This window comes from Engraulis encrasicolus, chromosome 16 (genome assembly GCF_034702125.1).
Source record: "Engraulis encrasicolus isolate BLACKSEA-1 chromosome 16, IST_EnEncr_1.0, whole genome shotgun sequence".
NCBI classification, from domain to species: domain Eukaryota; kingdom Metazoa; phylum Chordata; class Actinopteri; order Clupeiformes; family Engraulidae; genus Engraulis; species Engraulis encrasicolus.
In genome coordinates this window covers 32,465,098-32,479,622 of record NC_085872.1, presented here as the reverse complement: position 1 = coordinate 32,479,622, position 14,525 = coordinate 32,465,098, and the positions used below count along the sequence as shown (strand labels likewise).

The window sequence follows — 14,525 nt, the reverse complement described above, 5'->3', positions numbered from 1 at the left end:
TGCCTGACGCAATGAAACGGAGCACAACCAGACGGGTCAGGCTGTGCAAAAAATGAGCTGAAGCAAAAAAAAAAAAAACCTCACAAGAGTAGTGGGGTGAGGTAAAAAATGCCAAACACAGCATGGCTATAGTTCATTTTCAGCTGGCGCACCTCCCCTCATTTGTCACCCACAAATGATGGCTATATTCCAAAATTCTTTCTTTTTCTGGACTTTCTTCTCTTTTTCTCTCTGGACATTTTTCCTTTGTTCACTCTTTTTCTTTCTCAGACTCATCAGATAGTGAGGCAGGGTGAACCCTGGGAGATTTTTCATTCCTGATTTTTTTTCGGTCTGACTATTGAATTATTTCCTGACCACACAAGACCCTTACCATTGCAGCATTTTGATATATCATGCTGATAGCCAGCTCCTATTTGGCAGTCTCCTTACATCTGTGCAGAGGAGATAGGGACACTTCTTTTCCACGGTCCGCCACTTTTATCTCCTTTAGTCCATGCGGCACACAAAGCGCTTGTGTCAGGGCTGGAAGGGGGGGGGGGGGAATAGGGCACTTTTGGCTTAAAGGGACCCCTCATAATTAGCAGAACTGACCATTTTTTTTTAAAAAAATATCTGAAAATAGGGGCTCACGAGGGTGCGGGGGCCACCGGGAAATGCCCAATAAGCCAGTTGGCCAGTCCAGCCCTGGCTTGAGTGTGTCCTCACCAGGCTGTTGTTGAAGTTCTCTCTGTTGCTCCATAGGTCATGCACATAGCGAGCAGCCTCACATGATCGCTCTTCATCTAGTGCAGTCTGATGCACTGGCGTGTGTGTGTGTGTTTGTGTGTGTGAGTTTTATGTCTGTATGCTTGTGTTTGTGTTTGTGTTTATACAGATGGGTGGGGTGATGAAAGTCATCCTTTGCCCCCTTTTTTCCTTTGCAGCACTCACAGTATTTCTTACCTTTTCCCCTCTGAATGAAACTCCTTTAATCTCCTCTTTGTAAAGACACGTGAAATCTGGTCAGTGGCTATTGGATTGCAAATGTTCCAATTGGTTGTGTACATCTGCCTGTCGGGGGTTAGGGGGAAGAGACTCTCAACTTATTTCGGATAGATTCTGCTGCTCAACTTGAAGCCATGACCATTTTTAAAGTGGCTGTCTGGCCTCTGTAATTTTCACACTCTGGTGGAACCAATGCCTCAGCTGCCTACCTGCACTTTCAGTGGAAATTAATTTTTAAAAAAAGAAAAGAATCTCTTTTCTGGGGGCAAACTCAAATTTTAGGAGAAACTCCATCGCAAGGATTGCCTTGGCTGAAGATACACTTCTGCAAGAATGTAGCAGCAGTGTGGCTGTGAAAATGTGGCGATAGCAATGAACTGGACCAGATGCTCCTGCTGTGGAGTTGCACAGCTAGCAAAAAAATGGTCCTTCATAGGGAGAGGATTAAAGTCCAACAGTGGTACACAGAGACATCTGACGCGGTGTGTGTGTGTGTGTGTGTGTGTGTGTGTGTGTGTGTGTGTGTGTGTGTGTGTGTGTGTGTGTGTGTGTGTGTGTGTGTGTGTGTGTGTGTGTGTGTGTGTGTGTGGAAGGAGAGAGAGAGAGAGAGAGAGAGAGAGAGAGAGAGAGAGAGAGAGAGAGAGAGAGAGAGAGAGAGAGAGAGAGAGAGAGAGAGAGAGAGAGAGAGAGAGAGAGAGACTAACATCATGTCCTTATAAATGTACGTATGTGACTGTGTGGGTGTGGGTTTGTAGCATGTGTGGTGCTGCTGTACGATGCCTCACAAATGTCTCTGTGTGTCTACCTAGTTTGGTTCGGATGTCTCTCCACATATTTGCTTTTGGTTTTGTTGACTGTGCACATGTGTTTCCGAGATAAGCCACAGTGGTATATCTAAGCAGGGGCAGCCATGGCCTAGTGGTTAGAGAGTTGGTCTTTCAATCAAGGGGTTGCAGGTTCGAATCTCCCCTGACCTCTCCCTACATCTCCATCCATGGCTGAAGTGCCCTTAAGCAAGGCACCTACCCCCACATTGCTCCAGGGACTGTGACCAATACCCTGAAAAATAATAACTGTAAGTCGCTTTGAATGAATGAAAGCGTCAGCTAAGTGCAATGTAATGTAATGTAATGTAATCTAAGCCTGTCCACCTCAGTGATGTATTGGCAAAGACAACTGTGATGCGTCCCATGTGGTTAAATTCCCTTTAGAGCCTGTGGATTCTAAAGACTTGAAGCCTCCTCGGATTTCCCCCTATGGGCTTCCGTAAAGCCAAATTTTAGGCTGCTTGATTGTTTTTTTTTTTCTTTTTAAAAGTTTTTTTGGGGGAACTTTTGTGCTTTTATTTATGACAGGACAGTGCCAGAGAGACAGGAAACGAGTAAGAGAGAGAGGTGGGGAAGGACTTGCAAATAACCCAGGCTGGAATCAAACCCCGGTCACCTAGTAACCTAGTGCCCTACTGTTAGGTCACGGTAGGGCCAGGCTGCTTTGTTGTTGACACACAATTCACACAATTAGACACAAATCAGGAACTCGATGTAACGTAATGGGATCTGTGCCTTTAAGCTGCAGCATTAGTTTGTGGTGCGTTGGGGCAGGCGATCTTTGGCACGTGTGTACTTGGGGAACCAGGTGTTGTGCGCCCTTCGCCCCACGACCACGAGACAGTCGGTGTTCTTCGCTGTTGTGGTACCTGTGGATCTCCACCTGTGGATCTGTCTGTGGGCTGCTACTATATAGTTAGAGTAGAGTAGAGTAGAGTATCGTTTATTGATCCCAGGGGGAAATTAAGGTGTCAAGTAGCATACACACATAAATAAAGACATAAAGACATTGTCCACAAGACATAACACACATATTTACACATAAAATAATCATATATAGCTCACTGTTGCATACTTATTGCCAAGGCATCTCTCTCTTTCTCTCTCTCTCTCTCTCTCTCTCTCACACACACACACACACACACACACACACACACACACACACACACACACACACACACACACACACACACACACACACACACACACACACACACACACACACACACACACACACACACACACACACAAACCAAAAAAAAAAAAAAAGTTGCCGTACAGGAAGTGAATGACTGACTGTGTGTGTGCGCGCGAGTGTGTGATGCTTTCCATTTTCTTTGATCGATTTCTTTATTTCATGTTATTATGGAGAAAGTGAGAGTTTTTCTTTTATTTGATTGTATCTTTCTTGCCGTTTGTCTTTTGTTCACCCCACAATACTTGGGCCTGCCCAGTGCGCGGATTACCCGTAAATAGCTCTTGGTTTGCCTTCCGCTTTCAGTGAAACTCAAGTGTGCAGTGTTGCCGGTGAGGGCTTGCTGTGCTCTGTTTTTCTTACTTTATTCATTTTTAGTGGTCTGTCCTGTGATTAGTGGGGTTAGTGTTGGGGAGCCATATATCTTCACACATATATCTTGACTGTATCTTGACTTGACTGGATTTGGCACACTTTCATGACGAAAAGCCCTAGTTTTCTCATGGAACACACTGTCATTAAAAATATTAAATCCAATGCCATGTTCACTTCACATGGGCAAACTACTTTCATGCCTGTTTACAATTGCAATCTTCACTTCCCAACGACACACATTACACATTATCTTTACGTAGGCCTATAAGAACAATTCACTGGATGCAGTGAGTTCACACATAACTGAGGGGTTCTGCTCGTTGTGTGTGTGTTTGGATTTGTTTGTAGAGTTTTGAGAACTTCAGACATGATTCTAGAAAATGTGTGTTTAAAAAAAAAAAAAACTTCTATCTCTTGCACTTAGCCCTTTTTGAGAGCTTGACCACCTTCAGTGACATGTGAAAGGCATACAGTACAATTCACCACTTTCCTGGAGCACCAAGCCAGATGTACAGAGCACTGTGCAAAGTTCAGACTGCCCACTTGCTGCAGTCGTCACTGGTATAATTGCATGCTGAGCTGTGAGGCTGAGAGGGCGGCTTATGGGCTGGATGATGTCAAGCCAACACCAACCTCCCATCCCTCAGAGCAGGGAAGCCGACAGCGGGCACAAAGGGGTCAGTTGTCCTGGGCCCAGGGAGAGAGGTGGCCCATTACATTATAGCCTATGCATTAAGGTGGGGGGCCCTTTCAGAAGACTTTGTCCCAGGCCTGGGAAAACTTGTCAGTGGCCCTGCCCTGCCTCAGAGTCCACATGATTCAGCAGTGGGTGCAAGCAGGCCAAGAGGTCAGATTCTCATCCTCCCTCGGGGCGCAAGGGTTGCCACTATTTGCCAAAAACTGTGAACTGGAGTTTTTGAAAGATTCGAGGGAATCACTTCTTTGGATTTTTTTTTAGTATAGCCTACTGCAGATTCTGATTTGAAACACAGCTATGATGCTCATCTATTATTTTATTTATGTAAATACTCCTTACAGGCCAACATTCATCAGGAATACTCAGGAGTTATAAACGCGTCCATTTAATTAAAATCTAATCATGTTAAAACCTTAAACCCAGCAATACTACAACCCAGAGAGATAACAATGCTAGAGTCTAAACTTAAATACATTTACAATCCCTAAATGTAGCCAAATGTTTTCAGTCTCCAGCTCATAGGGCTGTTTGTAGAACCAGGCTAGTCTCTGTCTAGTGTCTACCCATGTTGCTGGGCTAATGAGGCAGGTTACTCAAAGTTCCCTACACTGTTGCACAATGCCAGTGTTGCTGAGTGTCCACCCAGTGTTAGAGGCGCGGGTTGCCGTCACCGGGGCTGCCTCATTAAGCAGTGCTTAATCACAATGCAAATTGCCTGCCATGCTGGCCGAGCCAGGTGACGCATTTGTTTTGGAAGTCGTGAAATATCAAGCCCTTATTACCTGCCATCAAACAGACTGAAATATCACTACCCCATTAGCACTGTACAATAGTCGTCCAAGAGAAAAGTGGGGTGTGTGGGGGGAAAAGTAGTGCGTTGGGATGGGTGGCTGTCTGGATGGGGGTGGTAGTGACGTGAATGTGAGAAGAAGAAGTATCACATGGGAAAATGTGATGATGACACCAAGCCGAGTCAGCAACACAAGCTTGTGAGACAAGATTTGCGTCTTTCTGCTGCTTCTGTTATTTTTGTCCTCACCTTACTTCCCCCCGCTTCACCAAAGATGTGCTGTCTTTAGTAAATCTTCGTTTGCGTCTGTTATGGTGTTCTCTCCTCAATCACTGGATTAGCATCCTCAGCTTTATACTGTACTGGTATCCTTCCCTCTTCTCTGACATTTCTATTGTCAGTGTTCCAATTATACTCAGGCAACACACAGCTTTGTTTTTCATTCTTGCATTTCTCTTTCTTTTTAGCTAGTTGCTGTGACAATGCGGGCATGTTTGTTGTGACAGTTTCCATTGTCCCTTTCCTGACGATGGTGCTTGATGAGCCCTTCTGAGTCTTCTCTCTCTCTCTCTCTCTCTCTCTCTCTGTCACTTTCTCTCTCTCTCTCTCTCTCTCTCTCTCTCTCTCTCTCTCTCTCTCTCTCTCTCTCTCTCTCTCTCTCTCTCTCTCTCTCTCTCTCTCTCTCTCTCTCTCACGCACACACGCACGCACACACACGCGCACGCACGCACGCACGCACACACACACACACACACACACCCTCTCTCTCTCTCTCTCTCTCTCTCTCTCTCTCTCTCTCTCTCTCTCTCTCTCCTGATATCACCTTCTTTTATCATCTCTTTCTCTAAGTTTGCAAGTCAGTGTTTTGAGTTCGCCCTTGAGTTTCTTCCCCTTTAGAATTTGGGAGAGCTTTCTGACGTGTCTGTCTTTGTTCCCTTCACTCTCTCTTGTACAGCTGGCGTTGTGATGTCAAAAGACAAAACTGACTGATTGTATTCTTTGATGGTTTGGTGGCAATGACAATTGGTGTGCTACCCATTTGCAATCAGGATATTTGAAAGGCCATTGTCAAGTGTCAATTGACTTGGACTTTTGTTCTTTTTCTCATGCACAGTGTTTTACAACCTGACATGGGTAAGAAATCCAAGTACAAAACTACAGTGAAGAAGAAAACTCTCAACCCTGAGTTTAACGAGGTAAGCCTTTTCCCCATCTCTATGGGATTTTCCCAACATAACCAATCGAACCACACATAACAAATGGCACCATTCAAGTATGCTGCTCCGCTACCACCTTGAACGTTTGTGTGTCAGTTTGTAACCATAACATCAATAGCAACAGCGGCACGATTGTGTGTTCACAGTAGCTGAATTCTTCAATACAGGACATCATGCAAAGGGACAATGATTACATTTTCTGCGACACACCTCTTCCAGCACACAGAACGAAACTACGAAAGAGCGTTTCATTAGTTGGACTTTGCAGAGAGACGCATGAATGCAATAATTATCTGCACAGATTTCTGTTATGTAACATGCCATGCTCCTTGTTCACAGGAGTTTCTTTATGAGGTTCCCAAAGACCAACTAGCAAAGAAGACCCTGGAGATATCTGTATGGGATTATGACCTTGGAATGAGCAATGACTTCATAGGTATGTTATGTGACTGTGTATTACATACGTAGTTCGGATTGGATTGTATGCTTGTGTGTGTGTGTGTGTGTGTGTGTGTTGTGCTGTTTTTCAGTGGTGTTAAACCATACAATGTGCATATTTCAATGTGCAATGTGCATATTTCGATGTGCATCACTGTAACTGTATCATTTTATCACCTGATTCCTAAAACAGTGTCTAGTAGGTAGGCCTATCTAGCAGATCACTGATTCTTGAGAAAGTGGCTAAAACAGGTTGTAATCTTGAAAGAAAAAAACTAAGTGAATTACAAAATAATATGGTATATCCTCGTAGACAAAGGTCTTGGCTTTTCAGAAATGCACAAGGCCAATCTCCCCATTTTGAATTTTTTCCAGAAATCAGGTTTTTCTCCGATCATACCTTGTTTTTTGTCAACACCGTCAGACACAATTAAAAGCAATAAAAAGTGTATTGATTTGGTTGCATATGTATCTGGAGTTTTTAAGTGATTATGTGTGTTTTTTGGTTCACACATACGCCTTTAAATGTTGAAAATTCACTTTCATTCTATTTTAATACTGTTTCATGTGTTCTAATTAAAAAATATGTGCTGTCAGACAATGCTTAGGGTAGAATGCCCTAATCTGGGACAATTTTTGTCACTTCAACTTTGGTGGTTTATTAAAATGTAATGACAACATTTCAATACAAACAAATTACACCCTTTTCATCCTCTGGTTATGCTCTAATCAAATAATACCTTTAAAAACATGTTAAGTGTTTCTAATTTGAATAATTTGGATATTAATGTAAGTTGGTCAAAAACCATGGTTATCCCTAAAGTGGGACAATCGGTTTCCTAATGTGGGACAGTGTATATTAAAAGCTCTCTAAAACATGTTTGTGTAAAATATTAATTCAAAATGTGATCTGCCACTCTTTAAGACATATCAGCTACACATTTAGAGCATGTTTTATGAATTATTTTTACTTTCTTTTATTGGTAAATAAGACTGAGACTGTTTGAACCCATTGCACACAATTGGTCACTTCAACATGGCAGCTCTATTTGAGGAAAGAACTTCCGGTTTTTGGACCCAAATGTTGTGTTGATAGCTGTGCTCCAGTATATTAGGCCAGAAAGACTGAAATACACCTTTGATATAGATTTAAATATCCATTTTCTTATGTGGACATGGTGTTTGACTTCATAGCAATTGTTTGACTTATTAAATTACTACTTTTACAACTGTCCCACATTAGGAAAATCTTGTGTCCCACTTTAGGACGCACCTACCCTAAAGTGGGACACTAATAAAATGGGTTAAAAATAAAATATTACATTATTTTATATACACCACACATTATTTTCTGATGAACATATACCTACCCAACACATTTATAAAAAAAAAATACAATGATGTTTTGATTGGAATTGATTTATACCCTAAAGACAAATTTGGCCAAATGCTATGTAATTTGCCATTTGATGGACTTCACCCAGGGTCCTTCTTCTTAATTGTAACCCCTCCCTGGAGTATTACTATACATTTACTAAATCATGATATTATGATAACAGGATGATAGGGCTTTTATTTGGTTATAGTTTTGTAAACATTTACCAACTTGGGGCAAAGCTACACCCCTTAAACCTTAAGGTGTCCCACATTAGGCATCGTCCCACTTTAGGGCATTCTACCCCTTAATGCATAAATAGACCAAACATTTTTTTGTAATTTCACAAATATTCGTGTAGGCTTAAATTTGCTATTACTCTGATAATTCAACAACTCCAAAGGAACATTTTGTAAGCACATTCATTTAAAATGTCCCAAACTCCTTCTTACGGTGGTGACTTAAGAACTGACGGTGGTGAAAGTGACCTAATTATTACCTACATTTAGCAAAATAAATAGCCCTCTCAAGTCAATGACATCTAGCATAAACACTTTATTTTTGTGTGTGCACAGTATGTTTGTGCGTGTGTTTTTTCTTCATTTGTTAGATACTCTAGGAAGTAGGCCTAGATTATTGAAAATGTGGCATACACAGGTTTTAAGTTGTTCAAATCCAAAATATAGAGGTGTATTATCATAGATTAAGGTCTTGGCTGTGCAGTGAATGTATTGGCCAAGCTCCCCATGTTTTACATTTTTCATAAAATGGGCTCCTTCTTGGTTTTGTCAACTGCGTCAGACGGAATTAGAAATAAAAAAATATGTTTACTGTATTTAATTGAATTACTTTTACAATTCAACATAATTGTAGATACTTATTGGAAGCATATTCTTAAAACTTGTCAAAAACATGTAAAACACATGCTTTTTTGTGAACTACATCAGATGTCACCACCGTCAGGTTTCGTGACAAAAAACCCTCCAAATGCACCTCAGTGGAGGCTAGAGTATAAGTTTGGGTCACAATTATTACAAACATGTCTGGTAATGTTTCATTAACCAGCACAAATTAGTAAAATATGGACCAAGATGATGAGCGGAAAAAAATCTGACGGTGGTGACATCTGACGGTGTGAGACAAAAAAACACTCTTTTACATATTATGCATTTTTTGCTCACATTAGCCACTTCGTTTTCGCTCTGTTTCTTAGGGGCTTCATGCCGCTTCTGAAAAAGTATATATAAGTAACATTAATGTAACATAATACTATTAAAACCCCCGACGGTGTTGACAGTTTATGGTTTGGACAGTGTCCAAACAAATTAACAAATTGAGGAGAAAATAGTAAACTTACAGGAGCTTCAGTGATGGTGAAGTATTCAGTAGAGCTAAAGGTTTGAAAAGGGGTCCTAAGTAATGACAATGACCTCGTGCATACCTGATTTTATTGTCTTTTTAAAAAAATCTGACGGTGGTGACTAATATGCTGGACACACTTTGAGCAATCAGAAAATAGTAGTAAATATTGCTTTACACGCACTATGTGCATATCTGCAGAACCACTTCAATATGGACTTTCACATCATGGTGATATTTTTCAATAATATCAGTGATTTTTACATTTTAAGTCAATTGAAATGATGATGTCTGTCCTTGGGACAGCTGTTTTTACAGGGTGTGGGCAGGTTTGTAGCCATGAAAAGTAATAAAATTGCACTTAAATATTTCAAACGACTGTACATTTGTGTAACAGACCCCTGGGTCTTTACCTGGATTCATTTTGTTAATGAAAATGTAGTTTATTTTCAATAGAATTGGCAGTTTATTGCTGAGACATGTTTTAGCCACTTTCTCAAGAATCAGTGAGATATTATTATTATTATTATTATTATTATTATTATTATTATTATTATTATTATTATCTGTCTTGAAATGCCATGACCACCCTTCTGACCCCAGTCAGTGTGCAACACTGGGAAGAGTCACTCATTCACAAAACATTTACAATCTAAAGGTGCAGGTTTGACCTTTCTGACAGGGAACAGCGCCAATTTGAGAAATCAAAGTTGTTTTTATACTTGACTCCCTTTTCTGTTCTGCTGTCTGTTCAGCTGTCTGTTTACAGACACAGACAAGTGTTACAAATGAGTGGTTAGCAGAGTGGAAGGCGCCATTGTTGCTTATACATTGGCGGGGATGAAACCGAACTGCGAACTGATTTGTGTTATTACAAAATTGTTTTGCATCATGACAATTCTGGGAACGTGTGTCAGGGCAGGACCTCTATTTGCCCAGCAAGTGGTGATGTCTACCTGTCTCTATCAGGGCTTGACACTGGCACCTGCCAACTGGCCAAATGCTGGTAAAACTTGGCTGTGGCTCGTAATACTTTCATTGTCACTAGCCAATTTGGCTGGCAGCTTATTTCTTGGTATGACATACCCATCATAGTAGCCTGTATGCTGTTGTTTGCCCCTTGTCAATTGTTTGTATTTAAGTTCAAGAAAAAGCTCAGCAACTCAGTTTCTATTTGCTCGACATACTTTCATGTAGAAAGCTCTACACTAATCTTGCTTTAGCACCTCATCTTCTGAGGTTAGACATACGCCATCATGATAAAGAAGAAGAAAGAACAATATCAAATCTGTGGCTAGTGGAATAACTGAAAGGCTAGGCCAAAACCTAGGGTGAAAAGTTAATGTCAAGCCCTGGTCTCTATCCATTTACTGCTCCTGCTAGTCTTGTGACGTGAGGCCTTGAATGTCTTGCACTGCTCCGCCTTCCATGTAGGTGAATTGAATGAAACAGTTGTGAGGAACCATCCTTTCAACAGACAGAACGACTTGTGTATAGGTTAGAATCACGTGACGTCACTGTAGCTTTGCACTGCCATTTTGGAGACCGCCATGACTGTGTTGCCATGGAAACTATACACAGAGAGACTGCTGCCTCTTTTATGGTGATGATCTTTTTAACAGTGACGTCAGTAGGGTTCAAGAATACCCAAGGTTATCCTGCATGCCTCACGAATCCATGTCTTCACAGCAACAGTCCTATTGCCTTTGACAAAGGCGTCGTGATTTTCCTGTGGATGTTTGTTATTCAATGTGTTGGCAGAATTAAACAATAACTAATGTATGGAATTTGAAGAATTTTTCAACAGAGGGCAGGGACCGGCTGACTCAAAACTGATTAATCTGTGGAACTTATCTTAATAATTTTTGGCTCCAGGATTTTTTGAGTGACCACTACCATTTGAACAGGTTTGAAGGTAGAAAGAAACTGGTGAAACTGAACTGCTTTGCTGGAGGTCTATGTTCTACGAGCGACATTTGTTTAATGTAATGTACCATGCACCAAAAATCAGTCAAACTAGATTTAATTACTGTAGTAGGCCCCTGTGAAGGTCTGTGTCAATAACCAAGTAGGCCTACTTTTCCATTGGCAGCATGTTACGGTAAGAGAGGGACATTTGAAAAAGATCCTATTGATGTTAAGGGTTCAGGTTGTCCCTCTAGGCAAGGTCATGCGTTCTTCCTTCAGAGTACAGGCTACAAAGTAGATGTGTGGTGAGTGTGTGATGGTTAGTACCCCTGGTATCAAAGTGTGACAGGTTTCCAACTGAATAGGATTAAAGAGAACAATTGTGTGTGTGTGTGTGTGTGTGTGTGAGAGAGAGAGAGAGAGAGAGAGAGAGAGAGAGAGAGAGAGAGAGAGAGAGAGAGAGAGAGAGAGAGAGAGAGAGAGATGGAAGAGGAGAGGATACAGCAGGTGGATTATGAGCAATGAAGGATGAGAAAAACAAGACAGCGCCACACTCTTGATTGTAACTATTAGCCATGAACTGGGTTTAGGATTTGGCCAATATGTGCAACAGTACGGATAGGATAGGTAGTGACTCACCCTTTCATCCAGTCTGCCTTTATCGCTCTATCTGGCATATTTTTAATGACTTTTCCTCTTCATCCCCTGGATTCTGTTCTCCCCACATCTAACCGTAGGCTACATTTCCTTCTCTTTTAATTCTCTTTCCAAGATGTGTTTCTTTTCACGTCTCTCCTTTTTCATTTCCATTTCTACCATTACCATCCGTATCTGTCGCATACAGTGCCTTCAAAAAGTCTACACACCCCTCTTCAAATGTCAGGTTTTTGTGATGTAAAAAAATGACAGAAAGATGAATAAATTCACAGCTTTTTCAACCTTCAATCTAAACTGTTAACCTGTACAATGCAATTGAGAAACAAGCATAAAGCTTTAAATGGAAACAATAGAAAATAAAAAACTTCAATTAACATGGTTGCATAAATATACACACCCTTAAATTAATACTTAGTTGCAGCACCTTTGGCTTGTCTGGGCCATTCTAAAACCTCAATATTATTCTAGTGAAGCCATGCTTTTGTAGACTTAGGTGTGTGCTTAGAGAAATTGTCGTTCTGAAAGATTAGTTCCTCTGCATCTTTACCTTTCTACCAGGGGGGCGAAGGTTTTGTGCCACTACCACGGCCCCTGTGGAAATGTGAATAATTCCCTCCTCCCTAATGAAGGCCCCAGTTACAGCTGAAGAAAAACAGCACAAAAGAACAATGCCGCCACCACCATACTTCACGTTAGGTATGGTGCTATTGCGGTGATGTTTTGTGCCAAAAATACCTTTTGGAATTATGTCCAAAATGTTCAACCTCAGTTTCACCTGACCATAACACATCTTCCCACATGCATTTGGGAGATTACAGAAGTATTTTTGAAAAATTTACCTCACCAAGATTGAACTTTTTGGTCATAATTCAAAAGGGTATGTTTGGCGCAAAACATCACCGCAATAACACCATACCTAACATGAAGTATGTTGGGGGCAGCATTGTTCTTTTGTGCTATTTTTCCTCAGCTGTAACTGGGGCCTTCATTAGGGAGGAGGGAATTATGAAAAATTTCACAGGGGCCGTGGTAGTGGCACAAAACCTTCGCCCCCCTGGTAGAAAGGTGAAGATGCAGAGGAACTAATCTTTCAGAACGACAATTTCTCCAAGCACACGCCTAGGTCTACAAAAGCATGGCTTCACTAGAATAAGATTGAGGTTTTGGAATAGCCCAGACAAGCCCAAAGGTACTGCAACTAAGTATTAATTTAAGGGTGTGTATAGTTATGCAACCATGTTAACTGAGGTTTTTTATGTTCTATTTTTCCCTTTAAAGCTTTCATCAGTTTGTTTTTCAATTGCATTGCACAGGTTAATAGTTTAGATTGAAGGTGGAAAAAGCTGTGAATTTATTTGTCTTTCTGTCATTTTTTACATCACAAAAACCTGACATTTGAGGAGGGGTGTGTAGACTTTTTGAAGGCACTGTATATGCACCTGTCCATTCCTACCCCCCCCCCACCCCGCCTGCTGCCCACATGTCTAGTGCTGCTGGCACCACACGTTACTCATTTATCATGAATACCCCAGGTCTTTGAATTCCATATTGATTGTGTGTGTGTGTGTGTGTGTGTCTATGTGTGTGTGTCTCTATGTGTGTCTGTGCGTCTGTGCATGCCTGCGTGCATGCGCATGTGTGCCTGTGTGTAATATGGTTGCGCGCAGCAGTGCACACATAAAAACGTGCATTTAGAGGTCTATCTATGAGGGGGTAGGTGGAGTGGAAGAGTGGAAGGCTACGTGAGGTGCATGCTTAAACAACCTGAGCACACCTGGTTCAGTCAGTTGGTGTTTCTCCATTTTGGATTATGTTCACTATCGTATCGTATGTTCTGCAAAGTGTGTGTGCGTGTGTGTGTGTGTGTGCGTGTATGTGTGTGTGCGTGTGTGTGTGCGTGCCTGCATGCATGAGAGAGAGAGAGAGAGAGAGAGAGAGAGAGAGAGAGAGAGAGAGAGAGAGAGAGAGAGAGAGAGAGAGAGAGATGCATAGTCCTTCAACCAACACATGCTAATTAGTCCCAGCAAGAGTCTGTCTATCTTTCTTTCTTGCTTCTTCATTCATGAATAGTTCTATAAGCTCCCAGATCCTTATTTGGAAGCTCTCTTTGAACTCATTTGCTCTGTATCTGTGTCTGTTTTTTTGCCCCCTCGTCATAATCTGCTTCTTCCCTGGGTATCTCCTCCCTTTTCTGGGCGCACTGTTTGCGTCACATTTTATTCTGTCTTACTGCTCGTTCACACTACTACACGACTAACCAGATTGTATTCATTGTCCTCCAGTGACACCCCTTTAAGTGAAGTTTTACTGATCTCCCCCTTCCTTTGTCCTTTTACATGTTTGTTTCAGGTGGTGTGGAGCTGGGCATCAATGCTAAGGGAGAGAAGCTGAAACACTGGTTTGAGTGTCTGAAATTTTCAGGAAAGAAAGTGGAGTACTGGCATGCACTCACACAACAAGGGGCTCCTAGTATTGAGTAAACATACACGCACACACACACGCACACGCACACGCACGCACGCACGCACGCACGCACACACACACACACAGACACACACACACACACACACACACACACACACACACACACACACACACACACACACACACACACACACACACACACACACACACACACACACACACACACACACACACACACAGAGTTTTAAGTGCATTGTAAGTAATACTAAATAATAA

At 41.7% G+C, this 14,525-nt stretch overlaps 1 protein-coding gene across 1 annotated transcript in view; it reads left to right on the top strand.

The window, feature by feature from the left end:
* doc2d (double C2-like domains, delta) overlaps positions 1-14,305 on the top strand; it is a 40,164-nt gene extending 25,859 nt beyond the window's left edge. Inside the window, exons 8-10 of the mRNA XM_063220408.1 lie at positions 5,986-6,067; positions 6,428-6,524; positions 14,175-14,305. Of these exons, the coding sequence (XP_063076478.1) occupies positions 5,986-6,067; positions 6,428-6,524; positions 14,175-14,305 (310 nt within the window). The remainder of the gene's footprint in view (positions 1-5,985; positions 6,068-6,427; positions 6,525-14,174) is intronic.
* The last annotated feature ends 220 nt before the right edge of the window (positions 14,306-14,525 follow it).